The sequence below is a fragment of the Engystomops pustulosus genome, chromosome 6 (assembly GCF_040894005.1).
Source record: "Engystomops pustulosus chromosome 6, aEngPut4.maternal, whole genome shotgun sequence".
Taxonomy (NCBI): domain Eukaryota; kingdom Metazoa; phylum Chordata; class Amphibia; order Anura; family Leptodactylidae; genus Engystomops; species Engystomops pustulosus.
The window spans coordinates 46087030-46112176 of record NC_092416.1 but is presented as its reverse complement, the minus strand read 5'-3'; the positions used below and the strand labels follow the sequence as shown (position 1 = coordinate 46112176).

At 42.4% G+C, this 25147-nt stretch overlaps 1 protein-coding gene across 4 annotated transcripts in view; it reads left to right on the top strand.

The window, feature by feature from the left end:
• Nucleotides 1-25147, top strand: part of SAMD11 (sterile alpha motif domain containing 11) — a 104845-nt gene that overhangs the window by 19132 nt on the left and 60566 nt on the right. For all 4 annotated transcript variants that reach the window (XM_072155921.1, XM_072155920.1, XM_072155923.1 and 1 more), the window contains exon 3: nt 15065-15234. In XM_072155921.1, the coding sequence (XP_072012022.1) occupies nt 15065-15234 (170 nt within the window). The remainder of the gene's footprint in view (nt 1-15064; nt 15235-25147) is intronic.

The window sequence follows — 25147 nt, the reverse complement described above, 5'->3', positions numbered from 1 at the left end:
GTGCCATTATCATCCCTGGGCATCATGCTCCTCCCTGCTAATGTCTAAATGTCACATTGTCTCACTTGTGTATTCTGTGAAAATAATACATTCATGGGTACTAAATCTAAATCGGATCCTTGTCTGTTCCTCGGAGCTTAACCCTTCCCCACGTACGCAGCTCTGTGCCACCCCTGATGTATACATGCCCTGCTGTCGGTAAACCAGACACCTTAATATATATATTTTTTTTTTGTCCTTCCCTAATTTTGTGACACGCTGGGTGATTGTACCCCTTTTTAATTTTTCAGATGTGATGCAGTACTGTACTTTGGTTACTACTTTATTGATGTCACTATCCATACCATATTCTTGTTTACTTAAAGGGATTGTTACCAGATTTTACCCCGTTAAACTACCTGCTTACGGTACCTTCAAAAAATCAGCTCCAAAGTCATGTGAAAATGAGCTAATTATTTGCCAGAAATGGGTCACTTTTAGAAGCAGGGCGTTCTATGGTACCTAGAAACATTATTTTAGTTTCATATTAAAGAAAAGAATCACATCTTATAGATTACATTAGGTTTGTGGTTCTTTGAGGTATAGAACCGGAGATACCGGCAGTAAGACCTAGTTGGAAATATGAGCTTCAGATGAAGATCCAGTTCCGTCTTTTTCTTAAACTAAAGGGAGTCCCCAGGATATGTACAAGATAGGTTCTGTAGGTTTGTTCTTAATTGTAACCCCAGCAAAATGTTTTTGGCCTCTGTGACAATTGGATTTTAAAAATGTTGGGTTGTCATCAGAACCAGGATTAACAATAAAGCTTCATTATAGACACCTGTGATAACTGTTATAGCTGATTATTATAGCCTAAGGATAAAGTATAGTAAATCACCAATATCCAGAGGTCCGTTTGTAACTAGGGATTGCCTGTAAGTCTGGTGTTCTTAAGTAGGGGACCACCTGTATCTCTGGTTCGGTATATAGAAACATGAGATTTAATGTTACCAAAAGTATTGTAGGTACTATAAAGCTCAATGGTTGTCTGCTCATTTGCATATGATTTTGGATCTAGGGCAAAAGCTTAGAGAAAAGTCATTTTTGCCCTAGCTTGAGTCGCTTTTAGAGGCAATCTAGGGCAACAATTACTTTTCTCTGCTCATTTGCATATGCCTTTGGATGAGATTTTTTTTGAATAGGTAAATCTGAGGGTTCTTGTAGTTTGTCCTATGAAGGCAAAATCTTGCTAAATTGAGCTACGGTACATTGAAAGCACAATACAATCTGCAAATACAATTCTAGATATATAGAAAATGATTCATTATGGCTTGATATTTCTTTGTTTGGCCATTACAAGGGGGGCGGTCCCAATCTGCTATCTCTGTACACTCACTTATATAATAGGACCACACACTGGACTCCTAAGCCTCTTTTACAAGCCTCTAAGACAGTTGACTTTGCTGACCTGTATTTTTTTTTTTTCCTTTTTATGGAAAATATTTCTACATGCTATTAGGAGAAATATCTCAGCCAACAGCGCGCCTGACCTAGACGTAGCTCACGGCCTCTCTTTCCGATCTGCCAGTAACCTCGGTATGTTATTCTGCACTCTCGAGCTCTTTGTGGTTACGATACTGTCGCCAGGAAGAGAATCTCTGGAGCCCAAAGATCTACATTCTTTTTGTCTTTTATGTGTGTGAACCTCCTTGACTTGAAAAGACGGACAGTAAACAGCCCTCATCTTACACTTTGTCATATGCTCTTATACACCAGACCACATGAGTAGGAGCAGGGGATACCCCAGACACAGAGGAGCTACTAACCACGCTCTTCTCTTACAAACATCAACTTTTTTTTTTTCCCTCCACATCGAAGGTATTTCATGTTTGTTGCTTTAACTCCATCTCCACCAGGGATGTGATTGACTATGTTGTAGTGTGTGTGTGTGATTCTGTGAGACATCATATGGTGAGAGGGGGAACAAAAAAAAAAGGTGAAATATGATGTAGGCTCAAGTTGGCCCAATTTATTACTGTCCCTGCAGTGGTGACCTTCACAAGTTGCTCCAGGTTTTTCTAAAAAGTCATTTATCATTAGCAGAAAACAAACTGCTTGGACTCCTCGCTTGACGTTAGGCCACGACACGTAAGGTTCACAATTTATATCTACAAGTGTTGGTATCTTTGATACATGAAGACTACGCACATTGCTCGTGGTGGAATTTCTATCCCTGTGTGTAACCATAACTCAATACAAAGATATGATGTATTTAGTATTAAAAAAACGTGTTTTTTTTAGGACGCCATAGAAATGCACATAGGATGGCAGGAGCCCCTTTCCCTCAGCAAGAAAAATGCATGTAAGATGACACCGTGTTTTCCTTCACCTTTTTTTAACACCGTGTCTGATGAAAGCCGTCCACGCACATAATGTAGGCACTGTACTCCGAATATCCCCCAGCAACAGTCCAGAGGTGAATTTGTCATCACTGTAGTGGTATCGTCATTAGTGTTTACAACAGGTCAAAGGTTGCCGGGGTGAGGCAACAAGGGTCAGCGTATGGCATCTGCACATGATTAAAGACTGTAGACCCTCTCTGAGAAATGACTAAAAGCTAATGTGTCAGTGATTTTTACGGCTACACCTAAAGCTACTTATTGTACTAGAATTTTTGGAGGGTGGCCCACCCACCCTTGATGTCCAGGAGGATGCCACATGAGACCACTGATTAGATCATCAACTTTGTCTTTGGTGATCCAGGAGATGAAGTCATGTATGGGACAGATATTACCCCCGACAATTCATTATTCAGTTTTTTAAAATATTCTAGTCAAAGAAGCCAGTGCCCCTAGTCAGTTGCTACTGGAACTTTTTGGCTTACTTTTTACTAACTTTTTTACTTGGAGGTTTCTATGTCACTGTCAAGTTTTCTTTCCATGTCGATGTCAGAAATCGTCCCAGAAAAAATGTTCCTTTTACGAGTAAATGGAAGCTCAGAAACAACATTCACCTGAATTGGATGTGGATATTGTGAGATTTGACAAAGATTTAATTGAAATCTATGCCCAATCTGACACGATTATGGACCCTGCAGACAGCTAAACTATGATATCCAGCATGCCATGATGTATAAAGGCTTGCTGACACGTCACTGCTGATGGTACTTAATGAAGTGCTGTGTGTGTAGTGGTCACTGAGGGGGAAAATGATTGGCTGAGCCGGGAGGTGCAGGGATTCGGCACTGTACTGCTGTGCTGGAACATAGGGGGCAGCTACGCTTATGGTTATTTAACAATATGCTGTATAAAAACAGCACTACATATGAGTTGGGCAACCCCTTTAAGGTTTACCTGCAGATAGTCACTCATGTCACAATGGCTTAACTCGTTGATGTAACCTGTTGTGGATGAAAATGCATACATAAAATTATAAGATATGTATAAGATAAGGCTCCAGAAAAGGCACCAGTTTATCCTTGGAACCGGTGTGGTATTGTACCTCACTGGGATGGGGCTGAGCTGCAATTCCAGACCTAACCCATAGGGTGTGGAGCTATTTCCGACCAGGAAAATCATCCAAGTATATTCCTGCACAGTTATGTTATATGTAATAGAAATTGTTAGCATAGCCTGATTATTCCCTATCTTTCTCTCAAGATTAAGAAAAGGCATTTTTTTATGTTTGGATAGAAATACCTTTTAATTTTTTAGTGGTTTTGTGCCTTGAGATTACATCCACCCATCACCAATCCCCTGGAAAAGCAGACAAATAAAAAGGTCAGGACATCTCTCCCTTCTGTTGTATAAAAAAAAAACAAAGCCGCCCGCTGGGAAAATAACCATAAATGTTCATTATTTGCCCAAGAAAATCAATTTGTCTTCCCACTGACCAAATAAAATAATGTCATTTGCTGGAAAATCCCCCAGGTATGTAAGGCACAGCTTCTAGCATTTCACAGGAGATGGGGAAGAGCGCAAGAGCGTGGAAGGGCGGCAGTGGCAATGGAAACTAAATTACGGCTATAAATGGCATAGCCAACCTCTTGTTTTTATTGTGTTATGTACCGGTAATATGGTTTAGTTTGGCATATGTCCTACTTTGATCTTGGGTAGCTGGAAGTATGTGGGCAGTTGAGGCTCTTATATGTTAGGGTTATTCAGGGATGCAGGGTTCAGAAGCAAGAAAATGGACTGTTGTGTAACTAGGTACATTTGCTTTTCAGGAATCTGGGAAAGTTGAGTGGCAGTTTTGGCTGGGACTGTATTAGTGACCATAAGCCCTGCATTAGACAGTGTGGGATTCATCAACAGCTTCATAACCCTAGATACAAAAGTGCCTGTCCATCTGAAAGGGGTCATTTGGTTCCAAAAGTTGTCGCTTTCCTGAAAATCCCGCAAGTGTGAGGATTGTGCAGAAGAACCATTCTGAATCCTTGCTACTTGCCCTGTAAATAAATAGTGTTAAATCAGCATGTTCTGCAGTCATTACCGTCACTCGCATGATGTACAGTGATTCGGATAAGCTGTTTAATGCTCTCAAATTTATAGCGGAGATATTCCTGCCACAAAGATTTATGGCATATTACTTACACTGCATGGATCCTGCTTTGGGTGATAGTGTTGCACTATTTCTATGGCTTGCGAGGTTGTTTTTGTTTGACATTGTATTTCCGTACTGTTCGATGGGGATGTGTGCCTTATGTGGATGGCACTTTGTCCATGGATAGTAGGAAAAGATATAAAAGTGGCTAAAAGAAGTATTGAAATAAGGATATTTGGTTATAAAAAGGAATAGGGTACTGGTTTCATGTTTTGATGGGAATTTATTAAAGGGAACGTGTACCCAGGTGAATCGATATAAAACCACAATAAGTACCTTGTAGGGCTGGTTGCCTGTGTGCCGGACATGTCTGTATAAATTGAGACGGCTGCCTGCACCCAGAAAAATTAACTTCTATCTATGGTCCGCTCCAGTCAGGGGGGTGGGGTTCCGGGCACAGCAGTCAAGGAGGCGCCCGGCCTCATGGCTGCATCTTTACAGAACAGTGTCTCCTTATCTCTCTGTAATCCCCATCTCATCTCAATTCTCGCGCATGCGCTGGTCATCTGTTCTCCTACCGTGTGTGTACGCGTAGGGAGAAAGGCGCACTGCACATGCACTCCTGGCCAAGGAGAGGACAAGAAGCCAGGAGGCAGGGCCTGTTGTGGCTACAAAGAGATAAGGAGGCGCGGTTCTGTAAAGATGGGAACGTAAGGGCCACCACCTCCTTGACCGCTGTGCCCAGAACCCCACCCCCATGACAGGAAGCACCATGAATACAAGTAAATTTTTCCAGCAGCAGTCTCAATTTATAAGGACATATCCGATACATGTATTTAGTCGATTTAATCATGTTTACTCCACCCACACATAGGCGCCAATGGAGTCGTGTGCCAGTGTTAATCATTGTACACCAGTGTATGACATGCTGCAATTACTAAGAGGTCCCGCCACGCCCCCAATTTTTTAAAAGTGGAGTGTGGAGGTGCTAAAGGGAGGCAAAAAGTTGTATATTCTGGGGCATGCACCAGGAATTGTGACTGTTTCAGGCATTATGCGCCAACAAACTGGTACACAAGACATTATAAGTCACACCTATTGGGGGTCATTTACTAAGGGCCCGAATCGCGTTTTCCCGACGTGTTACCCGAATATTTCCGATTTGCGCCGATTGTACCTGAATTGCCCCGGGATTGTGTCGCACGCGATCGGATTGTGGCGCATCGGCGCCGGCATGCGCGCGACGGAAATCGGGGGGCGTGGCCGAACGAAAACCCGACGTATTCGGAAAAACCGCCGCATTTAAAACCCGAAAAAGTGTCGCTTGGTGACCGCTTACCTTCACCTGGTCCGAGGTGGTGCATTCCGGCGCGTGGAGATGATTTTCAGCGCAGCAGCGCCACCTGGTGGACGGCGGAGGAACTGCCTTCATGAATCCCGGCCGGACCCGAATCCAGAGCAGAGAACGCGCCGCTGGATCGCGAATGGGCCGGGTAAGTAAATTTGCCCCATTGTGTTTAACAATCCACTGTGTACTGATACCAGGAGAGCTGTCAATCACTTAGGTGTGGGCGGGTCAATCAGGACTCTTACTGCCGTTAATAGGATAGGTTAATAATTTCTCAAAACTATATACACTAGTGATGAGAATTCCTGCTCTTCTTGGTGAGTTGGTTCATTAGGCTCGGCTCCCTAAGAAAAGCCGGCTTTTCTGGCTCCTGAATGGCTCCCTATTAAAAATATAATAGGGAGCTGCAGGCCAGTCAGTCACCGGATACCACACCACTTTAAACCTGATTTTATCGGGTTAAAGGGGGCGTGGTGAGTCCATTAGGGGCGGGGTTTAGTGAGCCATCGGCTCACTGACTGGAGTCGGCTTATGTCGTTCACAAACAAGAGACCGCTCTTTGTGCCGGCTCATTCGTGAACAACCCATCACTAATATACACCTATATATTGACTGGTCACAGGTTGAGATCTTGGGACACTTTGGGAAGTCTGGACTATAGGTAGAGGGTCTAATTATTTGTTACTCTGCTGGTTTTACACATGCTTTGCACATGTTTTTGGCAATATTTTACAGATGTCATGCGTCAGAGACCTCCTAGTCCATTATTAGAGGTTCTTCGTCTTCTAATAAACACTAACCAGCAGAGAAAGTAGGTAAATGCCTACAAGCACGAAATGTATCATATATGGAAGTTCTTTTCTTTCTGGCATGAGGACACCCATCTTATGTCAGAACACGACACAGGGAAAACTAATGTCTCCTTGTTTTTTGTCCTCCCTTGAAAATTCTTAGCAGCGGCTTTTACAAGGAGGAAACCATTATTTATTATCTGTGAGAGTAAGCACGGGGTGGTTTATGGTACAAGGGGTGGCGCAGGGATCACAGTCTAGATGGCAGGATTTCCGTCACATATGGAAAAGGTTACGGGCTCTGGTCTCCCAGTAGTGGGTCGCACAGGGTTTTTCTTTTAATCTCACCCCAGGGCAGCATTTCCTAAGTAAATGTAGGGGACCTCTCGTGATTTTCACAGCTCCACACCAGTAATAGCAGACTTGAAACAAAGTTGAGAACTTTTTTGTCTATGAGACTAGGGGGCAGCACATCTAACTCTTACCATTCAGCTCTGATATTGGTTGAGATACCCAAAAGAGAAACTGTCACATAGGGGGAGATTTATCATTAGGCAGGATTTTGAGCAGTTGTCTATGTGTTAGACTGGCAGGTTTCCACCAGTCGGATTTATAGTCCGGTGTATGTGCAGTGTTACCTGCCTTCCTATGTGACTATCTGCTGTGTGTGCTCTATGCGAATAGACTGCACCAGTCGCACGTATATTTAACATCTGCTCAATTTCTGCCTTTTGCAATGTTTTTGCACAGGAAATTCTCTGATAATTCTTCAAAATTGAGCAAAAAGTTTGAGATAAATCTCCCCACTGTAGTAGCAATGGTCCTTCTATGTGGTATAGTTTTGCGATTAAATTTGCGTTCTTTTGAAAATTCTCAGTTGATAAATGTGGTGTTGCACAGTCTGTGGTGTATTTTTTCCACCATTGCCTGACTTTAGAGTTACGTTTTTTTTCTCTCTTATTTGCTATACAAGGGGGAGGAGCTTGGCAGATTTATATGTCTATTTATCACACATCAATGTTATTTTTCAGCCAATGTATTTCAATAGGCTCATAACACACAGCTCATACTGCCAATTGCCCGAGCTGCAACTTTGGCGTATGAGTCAACGTCACTGAGTAATGACTCGACGATCCATTATATGTGGCGTTTACATTGCATTTTGAAACACAATACAACATCTAAATGCAATGTTAATAGATTATCATAATATTTTGTAAACGCAAATGTTAACCTCACTGTAATTGGGCAACTCTTCTCTCCTCAGCCGTTGTGTTACATTACAAAAGGCAATGTAAACTCCACGTGTGAACGCACACTATGGGCGAAGACACACGTGGCGTTTTTGGGCCGTTTTTAGTTAGTGCGTTTTCAGATCGTAAAAACTCATGCGTTTTTTAATGCATGCATTTTTTCCGATCTAAAAACGCTCTACTAAAAACGGCCTAAAAACGCCACGTGCGTCTTCACCCTAAGTGTGTTGGCACAGGTTAGCGTATTGAGCCCGTTTTTACACGGTTTTTAAGCTGTCAGTTTTTGAAAACACATCAGTTTTTTGACAGTTATTGTCAGTTTGCCAATTATCTTAATTAACGGTCAAAAACTGATGCGTTTTGCTTAAAAACAGGTTCAAAACGCCACGTGTACCACTACCTTAAGGGTGTGCATACAGAATGGGCCACTGAGCCCACTATACAGATAGGAGATTATATTAATTACTAGATTGACTCTACTTGGACTTCATTATTAACTTGATGGGCTTTGTATAAAATAAAGCACCCCCCCCCCACCTTAACTAGATAATAAATCCTAAAAAAACTCCTAAGCTTCTGAATCTTTTGTTGAAGAAGACTGGTTGGGCTAAAGAAGCTTCTTGGATGAAGTTGTCCTTTAATTATGCATATATTCTTCCAGGTCAGCATATTACCATTAAATGATGCCAGTAAACGACGTGCCGCTATAATGACTCTCTCCATCTTATAACGTGGAAAAAAATAAGAGTGGATGGCGGGCTTAATGAGACATCGCAATTAGTGTGTAATCATGATGGATCTCATGAATGACTGATCAAAATATAAAGCAGCGGCACGGGTAGACTGAGGATAGACGGAAAAGACGGAGCTTTCAAAATGGAACAATAGTGGCTCCGCTGCGACTCCCGTTTCCACACAGATATTTTATTGTTTAATAAATTATTTCCCTTGGCGAGACGGCTCCCAGACACCAATGGTGGGGTGACTGCTTTATTTTCCCAGAGCCACACATCCTTGGCACAGGATAGGTGCGCCACACCGTTTTTTGGACGCAATGTTACATCGGGGAAAAAAAGTGGGCCAATACTAAAAATTATGGAATAAACCTCTCTCACATGAAATGCAGTGGTAGAATAAGTCTTGCAGTCTCTCTGCAGGCATCTCCGGGATAGCAGGAGTTAACATGGGAGCAGTGCTTTGCTTGTTATTTTTCCTTTCTCCGCTTCCGCACGCTCTTCACAGCTTGCTGCCGATGAGGGACGCGCAGCGCTGGGATCAATTAAAGCCTGACGAGCCCTGACTGGGGAACCTTTCCATTTCAGCCCATCTCCAGATGTCACAGCTGGGGATGCAGCTGTTCTGACCTCCTCCTGCAACACAGGGAGGTAGAAGCTGAGGGCCTTCATAATAAGCATGTGTGCGCGCCTAGTGCGTATGTAATATACATCATACAGAGCACAGCATATAACCTCTATACATGGTGCCTATGCATGAACCTGACCAGAATATTACTCATATTCCCCAATGCAGCTAAACACACCTTGGTTTACATTTTCCAAAATTTAAAAAAAAAAAAAAAACTCTCGAGAACCACATTCACACACTGCGTTTCAGTTGCATTTGTAAACGTGTTTTGTATTGCTGACCGGCAAAGCGCGCATTGCAGGTTCCCGATCACAAACGCTTAGGTGTAAACACATTGGGAGAAATTCCTCCCAGAGGCGCTTGAATTGTGTTTTTAAACACAGTGGGCAGATTTACTTACCCGCTCCCGTCGCGATCTCGAGGTGCGTCATCCAATGAGGATGAAGTCTGCCGTGATTCACTAAGATCGAGTTCTTCATGTGTCACATCTGCGGTGAGGTCCAACGGAGTTCACCTTCTTCTTCCCGGTGCATGTGAGTGCTTGATCTTGCGACACTATTCCTTTAAATTTCGCGGTTTGTCCAAATCCATCGGGTTGTCCGATGGCCATGCCCCCACCCCATTTCTGATGCATGCAATCCGATTGCTTGTGCCAAAAACCCAGAGCAATTTGGCGCAAAACGGGAATAATCGCGAAACCCAACGAAAGTGCGTCGTTCGGACCCTTAGTAAATGTGCCCCAGTGTATGAATTTGTTCTAATGATTTTGTGTACAGGAGAATAATTTTTCTGAAGCGGAGTTGATGAACTTATATGGGGGAACTTTTATCATAGCCATCACTGTGTGTGTGCTGCGTATGTTAAGGGCCCTATTGTGGCAGATACATCAAGAAGCCTGGACCTCCTGATGTATCACTCAGGCAGTTGAGCAGCCGGGCAAACTACGCTAGGCCAGAGCTGGAGTAGTTTTGCGTAAAAACCAACATGCTACATGCCGGCCAAAATGACTTGGTCGCAAGAATAATCACAATTTTTTGTGACGTATTAGCACTGATAAATCTCCTCCATAGCTTCTACTTGTTGTGAGTCCCTGCTTCCTCATGACTACAGTTCTGCCCTGCTGTTCCACAGGGAAGCAGGGACTCCTTGTATCACTATAATGCCCCGTCCTCAGCACTGTGGTGCGACCAGCCAATGCATAGTCTGTGATTATCCAATAGCCAAATTGGATTGGTGGTATTTTGTGGTATAAAGGGGTTGTTAGAGATTAGAAAAAAGTTTGTATATGGCTGGAGGTGTATTAAAACAGTAAACGTCTTATACTTGCCTCTCAATGTGCTCCCATTCTCCCACGGCGCTGGATGACAGTGCACACGTAGCAACGCACGTGAGGTCAACCACAGATCACTGCCGCATCTACCAAGAAAACCAACAACAAAATTGGACTTTCTATGGAGTATACGGCCCGTAGCAAAATCCCAGATTTTCAAAACGTGAAATCCAGAAATTCCTTAAATATTCAATTTCTTGAATTACATGTAATGGATAATCTGTAATCTCTCCAAAAACTCAACTTTGTTAGTTCTTTCCTCTAAATACAATCATTTCATTGATTATGTTCATGTAGGCGTTAGTTCGTCCAGGATTATCCATGCCAGAAAACCAGTGGGAATTTTGTCTTGTATATGTGGAATTATCAAATCTCAGATTATGCGAAGCGCACTGCATCTTCTACTTTTACCAACTCTGTGATTCGCTCTTGCCAAATTGATGCAAACATTTAAGAAATCCATTCAGCCATTGTATTCTATTGACTGCTAAATCAGCAAATTGGGAGGATCGATTCACCATCACTAAAAATAAGTGCTGATCAGATGTGATAATGATACGTGTGTGCCAGAGGATTGAGAGAGTGGCATCCTCCTGCTGATGAGAAGAGTGCACAGGCCGAAATCCCTATGTAACAATGTCCTATCACTCTGTATTTTATCTAGAAGTTATTTGCAGAGTCTGACACTGGGAGGAAGAGATAACTAGCCACACACATCGGATATCGCTGCTGAGACTTAGCTTGGGGAAAGGCTCAGGGTCACTGTTATTTCCATCGGGCATGAGTAGGCTGGAGACCCTTTATCTTCTGGGGAAACCGAGGATCAAACAGTAAAAGCCAACCTTTCTTCATTCGATAAAAGAGTTTGGGTACATCCAGACTCTCCACGATGAGATCTTGTGTGGGACAACCTGTGTATGCAGCCGGAGTGATCCATGGATTAGAAATGCCAGCGCTACAGGCAGTCCCCAGGTTACATACAAGATAGGTTCTTTTGGTTTGTTTTAACGTTAAATTTGTATGAAAGTTCGAACAGGTACGGTATATAGTATAATTGTAACTGCAGACAATTTTATTTTTAGTCCCTGTGACAATTGGATTTTCACAATTATGTGCCGTCATGGGAACGAGGATTATCAATAAAACTTCATTAGACACCTTACAGCTGATCATTGCAGCCTGGGACTAAAGTAAAGCATCCAGAGAGCTTCACCAAAGGGGTCAGTCTGCAACTAGGGGTCGGGTGTCCTTAAGTCAGTGACTCTCTGTACGAACCGCAAACAACCATACCATGGTGTATGAGAATTTCATGGTAAAATATGGTGGGTGGTTTGGGTGACCATGGCCCCCTAGAAGGCTTGGTCCATGGACTGCCGCTTAAACTGCCTATATAACACTAATAACTCTGTTTATACTCTGGGCAAACTTCTACAATGGGGGACATTTACTTACCCGTACCTGTCGCGATCTCCGAGGTGCGTTGTCCAACGAGGATGAAGTCCGGCGCCATTCACTAAGATCGGGCGCCCAATATCCAGCATGTGGACCACACTCAGGTCCGCCAGAGTTTACCTTCTTCTTCCTTGTGTATGTGAGTGCATGCATTGAATTTTAAATTCCACGCTTGGTCTGAATCAGTCGTCATGTCCGACGGACACCGCCCCCAGCCCCCGTGTTGCGATTTTGGCGCGATTTTGCTGCAATCGCGCCGACTTTCATGCGACACAAGTCGGCGCGATTGCAGCAAAATCCACTTGTGTGCGGGAAAAACCCCTGTTAAATGCGACGCTAATCGGAAATAGTCGGGAAACCCGATGGAAATGCGTTGTGCGGACCCTGAGTAAATGTGCCCCAATGTATTCTGCCTAGTGCAGGTCCAAACAAGGGGCTTCATGGCATAGAGACCACCATAGACGGAATCCTTGTCTCTTGTCACGCCCCTGTTAGGACACTAGAAACAACACAGAATATACAGAGGTTTTCTTTGTAGAGGTTCAGGGCTGCAAAAATGTGTAAGTGGATAACCGATAAGAGGAAGCTTTTTGTTGGCCTTGTCTTATCTGGATGTCCTAGGTTTTTATCATATGTAAATGCTCATAAAAGACTTGGAGGAAGACTATGATACTACAGATGTCTTTGGGGGGTGAAAGGTCAGATGAGAGGGGTGACAGCTGGGAAGCAGTGTCTCCTCTGGTGCAGATAGTCACCTTCCCTCCCTGTGTCGCAGTTAAATGCCTGCATATCCTTCCTTGTTATTAATCACGACTCCCTAGATGTTCCCTGACTACTGCTAACTGCCCCTCAGCACCTTAATGGCCGTAAAGAGTTTTTATGATCCAGCCGCTATCTTTTCTCTCTGACGCACGTTCAATCACAATGAATCCTTTCCTGTGTCCTCTCTCTGGGTAGAATCCTTTCCCTCTGTCTGGCAGGATGCAGCTTTTTTTATTTTCTGGCTACCTTTTATTACTTGTCCATTTGCATTTTTCAGTGAAGGTCAGTGGGTGTAAAGACTATTTGTCTGGATTTTTGTAAGTGCTACTGAGAATTTTTTCTTTCTCCCAAAAAATTATACAATGTCTCCAACTTTTTGCTTGTTCTTTTTGATCACCTGCAGCAAATATAGGTCGTATTTTGCATATTGTCTTAAATGACAATTCCCTAACACTATCACATTAGCTTGGATCGCACAAACTTTCTGTAAAAATGATATGTTGGTCTACCTAAGCTTGTGCTGAGACCTTAAAGTTATGTTATAGAGCAGGAGGAGCTGAGCAGACTGTACATAGTGTCCTAACTGCAGGCAGCATGTTATAGAGCAGGAGGAGAGCAGATTGTACATAGTGTCCTTTCTGCAGGCAGCATGTTATAGAGCAGTAGGAGCTGAGCAGATTGTACATAGTGTCCTATCTGCAGGTAATATGTTATAGAGCAGTAGGAGCTGAGCAGATTGTACATAGTGTCCTATCTGCAGGTAGCATGTTATAGAGCAGTAGGAGCTGAGCAGATTGTACATAGTGTCCTATCTGCAGGTAATATGTTGTAGAGCAGTAGGAGCTGAGCAGATTGTACATAGTGTCCTATCTGCAGGTAATATGTTATAGAGCAGTAGGAGCTGAGCAGATTGTACATAGTGTCCTATCGGCAGGTAGCATGTTATAGAGCAGAGGGATTTGAGCGGATTCTACATGGTGTCGTATCTGCAGACAGAATGTTAAAGACCAGGAGGAGCTTAGCAGATTGTACATAGTGTCCTATCTGCAGGTAATATGTTATAGAGCAGTAGGAGCTGAGCAGATTGTACATAGTGTCCTATCTGCAGGCAGCATGTTATAGAGCAGTAGGAGCTGAGCAGATTGTACATAGTGTCCTATCTGCAGGTAATATGTTGTAGAGCAGTAGGAGCTGAGCAGATTGTACATAGTGTCCTATCTGCAGGTAATATGTTATAGAGCAGTAGGAGCTGAGCAGATTGTACATAGTGTCCTATCGGCAGGTAGCATGTTATAGAGCAGAGGGATTTGAGCGGATTCTACATGGTGTCGTATCTGCAGGCAGAATGTTAAAGACCAGGAGGAGCTAAGCAGATTGTACAAAGCGTCATATCTGCAGGCAGGTTCTTATAGAGCAGGAGAGCTGTAAAAATCGGTATGTTTTTTTTTTTTTGTTTTAATTTTGTTTGTTTTGTATTTCTAAGCCTTTTTCCCATCATAAACAGACTATAGATTGAAATCTGCTTTATTCTCCCCATGCCAGACTTCTATTTTACCGTGTACACACGTACTGTTTTTGTTCTGTTTTTGAAGCGTAAAACAAATTATGTGAGGGAGGGGCCAGACAGATGACAGATGAGTTTCCATTGAAACGCTTGCGATGGGGAACAAGTTCCACATGTTTTGCATATAGATAATCTGCAATTGGACTAGTCCCTCCTTTGCAGCACTTGCGTTTCAAAACTCAACACAAATTGAGTGTGTGTGAGCTGTGTGTGAACGCGGCCTTAGCCTCAGGGGTGATCACTTGCTCAGCTACATGTCTGTCCTTTGTATACATTGCCTTCTGGTGCAAATATATAATGATGCAGCCAAAGCTAATGATACATGATATTCTTTTCTTAAAACTGTGTTTTGTTATTTCTCCTAAAAATTTATAAATAAATTGACAACTGGGGATGACCATTCTACCTTGTCAAAGAGGAGTGTCACTACCGTCTGGCACTGTTTGTGGTATATGATAACGGCATACCGCCAAGTGGTAACGCCCAGTGTATTCCAATTTCTAGTAGGAATAACAGAGGATCTGTGCAGAGTTCTATACATTAGACCTTATGTGTTTATGTTGTTTGTGAACTTAATCTTTCTTGGTATATATAATTGTACACTTTAGATAATGCAGACTTCTGAACAATACTCTCCAGAATACTTAAGAACGCTTATTTTCTCCTTTTTTTGCACAGAATCGGGGACGTCTAGCTGAGAAAAGGACTATCCCACTTCCACCTAGCCGGATACCGAAAAAGGAACCCTGCTCTGTGTTCTCCCCAGGGGAGGAGAGTCCCAAAGGCAATGGAGAAATCCAGTCTGTAAAGCTGGAAGAGGATCTGCACATTAGTATCATGAAAAGAAGGTACATGTCCTAACGAGACGCGGCATTTAACAAGCTCCCTGTGCCCCTGGGGTAGAGGCTTTGAACAGCCGTCATGTGTGGGCTCATTTTGGCTGATTCTTCCCTCATGCTGGCAACATTTTCACGGAAACAGGATCAGTTTGTGCCTTTCGGACAGCACCTGCTGCATTCACTGATCCCGTCCCAGCATGATACAGGGCAGCAGGGCTCTGCTAATCTTGTCAAATCTGAGGGTGGGAGAATGTCTGCTCTAGAGATACAAGTCTCTCTCCTATTCCCATATTATGACTCTTCTACAGCCGATTAAGTTCTTTGCTATTTAATCTTACTCCGGTTACAGGGTTTGCTATGATATGGTAAAAACTTTGATGAATTGTGTTATTTATGTCTGAAAGTTACTGTTGTTCATATAACGCCAGTATATGCTACAGTGATTGTCATCATTTACATCTGTCTCTATGTAGTGTATAGTCCAAAGCTTGCCTGCCTACGGGTGGTTTAGGGAGCAGCCCAGGACCACCCAAGTCAGCCAATAAGTGTGATGCTGCCCTGTAGAGATAATAAAGCGAAGGACCTCCAGCTCTGAAATCAACTAAACGCATATGTAAACAAAAACTCTTTCAGGACCTTTTAAAGGTCCTTAAAGTAGATATTTCACCACCTCAATCATGTGGAGATGGACATTCCATTCTGTAGGGACTACTACAGAGATTCAGGGGCACTTTGAATTTTAATTCTAGCCCCCACGGTTCCTGAGATATCAGTTGCAGTACCTCTTTAATGTCAGAGAGGAGCAGCTGAGAGGGGCCTGTGTTATGCCAATCTTCTCTGACAAGTACATAATCATAGCATACTCCCTTACTTCTGCTGAAGCTCCTCCTCTCTGACAGTGAAGAGGATGATAATGGTCAGATATCTTTACTGATATCTCAGCAACCAAGGGGGCTACATGTGTGAGGTGGTGAAAGGTCTTCTTTAGACTGCAGAGCTGAAAGGAACCACTCTACTGTCCCCCAAATCTTGTTTCTGGTACCGTATGTAGGTAGATGTCACACCATTAAAAAAAAATTTGACTGGTGGAGGCCAACAATTTTCATGGCAGTCTACATCTACCCCTTACCTGTGCTCTTTCCCAAATTGGAATAACTGTATTGGGGGTCTCTAGCGCAAAAGGGTATCATTCATAATCCTAAACCGGCCCTATACATTACACATGAATATTATACCAAGAGTAGAATACAAGTGTTCCTATGTCCATAGAGACAACCATCGTGTCACAAGCCTCATGTCTGCCAAGGACTTAATGGTATTATTGCCTATCATTGAGATAGGCCACGTATCGGATGACGTCATCCTGGACTGTCTGGTTGCCTTCTGTGCGGTGGAGATGACCCTTGAGATTTATTGAATGATGATAGTAGAACAATCCTTCCTGGCGCCAGTCGGATGATTCACACTTAACACAGTGAGATGTCAATGGGTACTGACACACACCTGAGAGTCAGAGGATGTATGACGTGACGCTGGGTGTAATAAAACTTTGGCTCATAAAAAAATAAAGGATAATTTAAATCTGGAATTGTACAGGAAAACTCCTTTTCTCTTTTAGTTTATAGATACTTTGCATCCATGTTCCTAATGTCCATGCATGTGGTCAGATGGAAGCTTTTGGTGCCAAAGTAACTCACATATCACCTCTGCATAATAATAATAATAATTTGTTACAAGGTATTATCTGCCACTCACATTTTCATGTATTATTCAGTCTCAGACTTGGGAATTTTCCCTCGGAGATGTCCTCCCTCTACATAAGTCTATGAGGACTATATTGAGGTAAAATATAGTCCTCCATTTCCTATAGCATACAGTTTTCTTTGTCTTTAGCTCCCGTGAATCACTTCTCCCCCTCCATTCTCCTGGACCAGTGGTGGCGAACCTATGGCACGGATGCCAGAGGTGGCACTGTGGGCACTCAGGCCATCACCACAGGACAGAGTTCACCAAACAGGACCAAATCCATCAAATCTTCCTGCAGTCCCAGGCAACTTGGAGAAAAGCTATAATGAAAGTCTCAATTTGCCCTCCTTCTTTCAACTGTATTGGGGGCCTTAGGCGGCCAATAAAATTGAAAGAAGTGGAAGAACAGGTAGCATTAAATTACTGCTTAAAATTCCACCTTGGCACTTAACGGTAAATAAGAAGATTTTGGTTGTAGTTCGGGCACTCTGTCTCTAAAAGGTTCGCCATCACTGTCCTAGACCTTCTCTGTAATCTGACACCTCAGCGAGGCTCTGTCTTCTTGCTAGGAAGAAAGAATTCAGCAGAATTAGGGCTCTTTCACAGTGGCTTATTTTATATCCGTTGTGCCTCCGTTTTTCTTTCATTTTGTCTCTGTGTCTGCAAAAAAAAACAAAAAACTGAAGGCTTTCATTACTTTGAAAACATCACACCTGTTTTTTCATCCACCTTACTGAAAAAAAATGATGATTTCATCAGTTTTTTTTATTTGAGGACCTATAGACTTTTATTGCCTTTCGTGACCGCATCATTAAAAAAAATATTGGACATGTTTCATAATTGTTTCTAAGGACAACGGATCAGTGAAAATACAAGCCAATGTGAAAACGCCAATTGAAATCAATGGCATTGCGAAGCATTGGTGGAAATCTCTGAACCACGGATGTGAAAAACAACCCAATGTGAAAGAGCCCTTAAATGCAGATTATGGTAATAAAAAAGAGGTGATGAAAGCCAAAGTTAGTGTGAAAAAAAGCACTTTACTCTGGTTTGCTAGTTTACATATGATATGGTGCCTTATATTCATTTGCACTATTGATTTGATAAAAGGTTAGAGACCATTTCATTGTCCATTTCGGTTTTGCAATTTTTTCTGCCATTCTGCTTGAAAACTGCACACGAATTCACACATTAGTATTTTCTTCCCATAGTAAACATTATGTGGAATAAATGCAATTTTTCCCCTAGATTTTACAATAAAAGGACTATTCCAGTAATTACAAGTTGTTGTCATCTATACACAGGATTGTGCATAAAATGCTAATCCATAGGGGTCCAAATGTTGGGACCACTTATGATCCTGAAAACTGGGATCCTTGTGGATAGGCTATAACGTATGGACATATTAAGTGATCTGTATTCATATATATATCTATTCACGTTAATTGATCTTCATTAAAATATTATAGGCAAATTTTTAACCAAGTTGAGACATCAGTCCATACTCCGTCTCCAGTTAGATTTGCTAAACGGTGACTTGGCCCAGTTGTGAAAAACCTTGTAATTAAATCACATCAAAGTCACTCGAAACTAAATAGAAAAGAATTTAATTGAGTTCAATGTTATGATTTCAAATTTGCATGAGATTTCACCTCGAGAGACTTGGATGTAATTTAATTGCATCGCAGCCAAATCTCCTTTTATTAAATCTTGCTATTAGTATAGGCGCTGGTTATCTTGCAGTGGCCTCCCCCCTGTAAAAAGGGAGGCAGAAAAGTTGAAGGGAGCTGAAATTGTGTTGCGTAAAAGCCAAAATCTACTTATAGATTTGTGTATATATTCTTGTGTAACTCTTCCGCCTCCATCATCTTTTGTATAGGGCACCTGCTACTATGCTGCTTTTACTGTGCAAAGAAGTACAACACAGTCCTACTGAAGTGAATAGAGCGGTGTTGTACTTCCCTCAACAGTGGGTGGTCCGGAGCTTTTCTGTGTGCAGGAGAAATCTGAAAAGAGCTAAGCCTTCTTTATTGTAGGGGTAGGCCATAACTCATTGGTGAGGGTCCATCGGCCAGGTCCCCAATGGTCAGAAAATAATCTCATCCTAGTGACGTGCCATAATTTACTGTTATTGGAAGCCTACTTCAGCCTTAAAACATCCAGGTTTGACTGAACCATAAGGTTTTTTTGATGATATAGTGATATATATGATATAGATGAGTTGATGTTCAGCTATACAAGAGCTGTGGGTGGTCTTCTGCTTATCAGATTTTTAACCATGGATAGAAGAGTCCATAATAATTTTAGATAGGTAAATTATTCCTACCAAACCCTCCAAAACATGCACCCTCATTAGTGAGAGGAGCCATTGGCACTAGAGACGGCAATTTACCAGAAGATCAATTTATTTGCTAGGTTGAGATCCAACTGCTCGATCTTTCTTTCCCTCGACTTTCAACACGACTTGCGTTCTCAGGCCGCAATCAATGGCTCCACCATCCATTATATTTGTTATATGAGGTCGGCTTACACCAATGACCGTAGAAAAGACTGGGCTGGGATAGGGCCTGCTCTAAGTTTTGGGGATCGGGCAGTCTTTTCACCCATAGAAATGAATTTTTCCTTGTGTGTGTGTGTGATTTGTTGAATCTATAAAATATTCTTATTGTCCTTGTGTGGGCTGAGGGTGATGCCACACGTGGTGTTTTGAACCTGTTTTTGGTCCGTTTCTAAGCAGTCCCTCCTTTTTTTGAAAACGCATCCGTTTTTGACCAGTTTTAATTAAGATAATTGGTAAAAACTGTCAAAAACTGATGCGTTTTCAAAAAACGAATGCGTATAACGGACCAAAACAGGTTCAAAACGACATGTTTGGCATCACCCTAAGAGACAGGACACCACCAGACGTAACGAATGGTCAGCCATGCCAACCATCAAAAGGATCTATCTGTGTGTGGCCTCCTAAATGTCAGCTGGTGACTCCTAGGGCATGTAGATAATTTATAAGCCATAGTAAGGCAGTTACCCAATATAAAACTACAAAAAAAAAAGGCCTCATTATATCAATTACCACCGCCTGACTTGATTAATTCCCTTCATAATGACACAAGTTTGGTGGCAGGTGTGCTTCAGGAGCTATGCTCTCATATAAAACATCAAAGTCGCATCGACTATACATTATGTTTTGGACATTTTAACTGCTTGTGAAGCAATGTAGTAGCTGCCTTTGGGGCTGAAGCTTGGCAGCGAGCAAAGCGTGAGGCAAGACCACACATAGAGATGATTATAAAGTAAATTGTACTTGTTGGGTGGATGCTGTAAATTAAATTATGATATGCTAACAACCCAGGTATTAAAGTTCCTTCCCTACTGCTCTGGGTCCCTGTATTCACTCACCACTGTAACCTCCAGCGTAATATACTGGAATATACCGGAATGTCTTCACCCCAAACCTCAGGTTTATTTTATAAACCACACATTTTGGAAGTGCGCAAACCGAACGTATTTTGAGGAAATTCTTTGCTTGTTGCCTCAGTAACTAGAGTTAGGCTGAGGGAACCGCATCCAATATGCAAGACATTTCCTTAAGGTCTTTCCGTGGAAAGCCTATATTTCTTTGTCTATTAAATTTCGGGTACTTATACTGGCATAGTTCATGCTTCCACCGTTGGGACGCCTGCTCCTTATGTCTCCATGACAACAGTACAATTCTCCTTGGAGAAAGTTCTGATGTCATAACCATAAGAGTAATGAGGTCGCTAGATACCAGATAGCACCTAGTGCATAATACACGACTTGGGACACGGTTTGACACATGACGGATGTCCCCGGCAGTGTTGCAGGCTCTACAGGCTGTTCTTTCATTATACGGGTTGTTGTGTAGGTCACATATCTCCGCTGGAGTGTGAGGGATGTGACCGTGATCAAAAATTGAATTAACTAAAACTTTTGGGATACACAATATATTAGACGTGGGGACGGAATTTTGAAGGCCAATTTTGTTCAGATAAAAGTTTGGCCTACTCTTTTATGGACTGTATTCCTGACTAGTATAGTAGTTGCAGGAGTACTGGTATGTCCGCTGCTGAGTATCACAGTAACATGGACACCGTCTGGCTAGCCTTTTGGTCTGGGCTAATGCCAGCGTGTCATTCGATCTCCATCCTCATTGCCAGACGGAACAGATGGCCTTTACTAGAGCTACAGTCACATCTGCCCCTTCTCTTTAACCTTTTGCTAGCCTTCATTTCTGTCCCCACCCTGCATTAATATGATCCCCCCCTCCGACTGGAGCTTTAAGTGTCTGAGCCGCCACTTTGCTGCCTCTTGAAACGTAAAGGAGACAGGGGAATATCTAAACCAATTAAGAGAAGTAGGAGTTTTGGAGGGTCAACGTCTGTAGTGGGGCCGAAATTTGTAACTTTATGCTGAAAAGAAGTCAAAAAGATCCAAAATGGATGGACTAAAGTAATGTAGTTTACAGAGAGGACTACCCAACAAATTAATTTGTTTAGGACCCTCTATAGATGTAGCATGTTTCGCCTCCTAGACATCTGCTCAGCTCCTCCTGCTCTATATTATACTGCCTCCATATAGGACATTACAGCATACATAATGTGACCGGTTCCCTTAAAATTTTTATCTGTATTCCTATAATTCCACGTATGATAGTTTTTAATCAAATGCAATTCTTGGCTTTCGCCTTCCTGTAATTTGGTTGGCGTGTTACTTGTCATCTGATGATAAGCTTACTCAAGGGTGTGGAGTGTAAAATTTGTGCTTCCTTACCTAAGTGCAGAAAGCCTTCATTTTGTCTTGGCTGCTGAGAGAGTGCATAGAATAATGCTGATTAATGACTTGGAGATCTCGGAAGCAGCCGATAATGAAGGGATTTATTTACCTATTATCAGGCTGTCAATCCCCTGTCAGTTTGGCGGCAGTGCCCGTGGTGCTTAACAAGGTCACCATTTTTTTTATGCTTGTTATTTTATTTTTTAAAGGGGATGTTCTATCACCTAAAAAATGTGCTATAAAATCACAAAAAAATAATGCTTGCCGTATCAATCCGCTGCAACTCTCTTGCTGTTGAATCTTCCATCCCTGGTTAGTCTGTGTTCCTGGGAAATATTCACATAAGTTTTCCAGGATGGGACAGGGAAACCCACAACTCTTATGCTACCTTGTTAGGCAGCTCCCTTACAACATGACTTTCAGGAGGCCTAATGACATGATGTGGGATTAAAGCTATACCAGTATATCTATTCCAGATTCCAACTGTAGACAGCACTGTTTCAATGTGATTGAATCTCTTCAGTACAGTGTAGGTAACTGGTTTAGCTGAGTCAGATTTCTTCTGCTCTAGCAGTGATGTGTGGACCAGCTACAGCAGTGTTCTGTTCAAACATCATGACTGTTGCAGCCAATCACTGGCTATCGTGGTGATATGTCGACACCACTCATGTCAGTGATTGGCTGCAGTCGTCACGTGTCAATTAACAGAACGGTGCTGTAGCTGGATGAACCAGGCTGGTAATGAACATGTTGATTTGGGATCGCCGAGGGATTTGTAAGGTGAATTTTATTTTCGATTTTATAGCATTCTAAACAGTTTATGAAATTAGGTTGACAACCCCTTTTATTACAATGTATATTCTTTTAGGATGGGGCAATAGATTTACAATTCCTTCAAACAAGTCACATAGAACTGTTCTGCAGAGGCCAAGACTTACTGCCGCCTTAGATATTATAATAATAATAAGAAATCATACAAAGCCCGGGCCATTAGAGATACTCTTTAAGCCTCTGCATTCACTCAATGAACATGGACCATTCACAATTAAAAGGTTCCAGATTTCTAAATGGGCAAAGTAACTGAACCTGTCTATTATATAGAATTTATCCCATCCTTATAAACCTTGCATACTGTATTTTCCTTGCTTCTACCTTTCCTTATGATTATTGGTTTTTGAAGGATTTTGTAGGATATCTGGCAATTGGTACTATTTTGGGTGCACTTCTTGTTCCAAAAAGTTTTTCATATGACAATAGTCACATAGCAGGGACTGGGGCATTGTTTTGCCTCTCTAGTAACCAAGTATGGTCCCACACATCTTAGCCCCTCGGTGGTATCCCCCACTGTGTGGCTATTTCCGACTCTCTAAGTACTCACTTCCATCCTTTATTTCTGTGCTCTTCCTGGAACACTTCTGACTTGTTTCATAGAAAGCAACATACCCCCACGGAGCCCCCCATGACCCCTTTCCGGAGTGAAGCTTGTCGCCTCACTAAAATAGAAATGACTGAATGTCTACATTATTGACATTCTGCAGCGCAGGACGACATGAATGCCAGGTACAGATGAGGTGAAAAGGTTATTACACACCAAGGATCTGACACAAATCCCCGTCAACGCCTTGTGGATCGAAACGGCAAGAGCTTAACCCCCCATTTAAGAACGCTTTATTGTTCCCTGCACGGATCAACTGCTATTTATTTTTAACACTTTTGAACCAGGATCTTCTTACCAAATGTCTAATGCTACACTTGGAAATACCGGAATATAAAAATGGCTATGGGCTGGTGGGAAGCGCAGCGCACTATGAAGTTTCATAATGTGTCATGGGGAAGAGTCCGCTTTAGTCTTTGGAGCAAAAAGTTGCTGGATAGCTGCCATCACTCCGGAAGCTCTGCCAGATCTAGGGGTTTCCCTGGACAGGAAATGGTTACTATCTGCCGAGTGAGAACAGATGCCCTCCTTCCTGAGTATTAAAATAAGAAGGAAGCGAGCCGTTCGCCAATGCAACTGCCTGCAGAAGAAACGGGTAAGAGGTGTCAGCTGTAGAGAATTGACAATAACCTGTATTCTAGAGGGGTTACAACTATTCAGTTTTTGTAGGTTCATAGAAACTTGACCGGTAATTTATATTCCCCCAAAGTGAGAACAGAGTCCAGCTTCTTTTCCTCACTTCTAACATGGGGAAACAAAAATTAATCAGTGATTGAAAGCCTACTAAAAATTATAGTCAATCGCTGTGTGTGGACGGAGCAATCAGGACTCTCTGTCAATCACTGTGAGTGGGTGGAGCAAATAGGAATCACTGTCAATCACTGTGTGTGGGCAGAGCAATCAGGACTCTCACTGTCAATCGCTGTGTGTGGGTGGAGCAATCAGGACTCTCTGTCAATCACTGTGTGTGGGTGGAGCAAATAGGAATCACTGTCAATCACTGTGTGTGGGCAGAGCAATCAGGACTCTCACTGTCAATCGCTGTGTGTGGGCGGAGCAATCAGGACTCTCACTGTCAATCACTGTGTGTGGGTAGGGCAATTAGGACTCTCACTGTCAATCACTGTGTGTGGGTGGAGCAATCAGGACTCACTGTCAATCACTGTGTGTGGGTAGGGCAATTAGGACTTTCACTGTCAATCACTGTGTGTGGGCGGAGCAATCACGACTCGCTGTCAATCACTGTGTGGGAAGGGCAATTAGGACTTTCACTGTCTCTCCCAGGTGTCAGTCATGATGTACTTTGCTTTTTACTCTGAAATCAAATGTACGATAGTTACATAGTTACAGACAGACCCCTCTGCCCACTGTGACCTCTGGTGAAGCTCTCTGGATGCTTTACTATAGTCCCAGACTGCAATGATCAGCTATAAGGTGTCTGTAATGAAGCTTTATTGATAATCCGTGGTCCAATTACAGCAAAAATTTTGAAACTCCAATTGTCACTGGGACAAAAGAAAAAAATTTGTCTAGAACTTCAATTTATAAAATATACAGTTTTTACTTGCATACAAATTCAACTTAAGAACAAACCTCCGGACCCTATCTTGTATGTAACCCGGGGACTGCCTGTACTTTTGTAGACCCTTAAAAGCTTAAAGTCTATGATCCCAGGTGACATTTTACATCTGCTTTTTTTTTAAACACTTGAAGCGTCTCCAAAAGTAATGTCTTTACCATGGACGTTTCCAGCGGTCACCTGACATAAATAGCTTTGACCGTGCAAAGCTTAAAGCACAAAAACAGATGCACCCTAAGCTTAACAGGGCGGGCAGCAAAGATGGAGGCATCCCATTCTCATGAACTAATTAGGATCATAATTATTAGGACTTGGAAATTCAGTGCTTACCGAGTGGAGAAAGCACAACCTTCATGACCACATAAACTAGA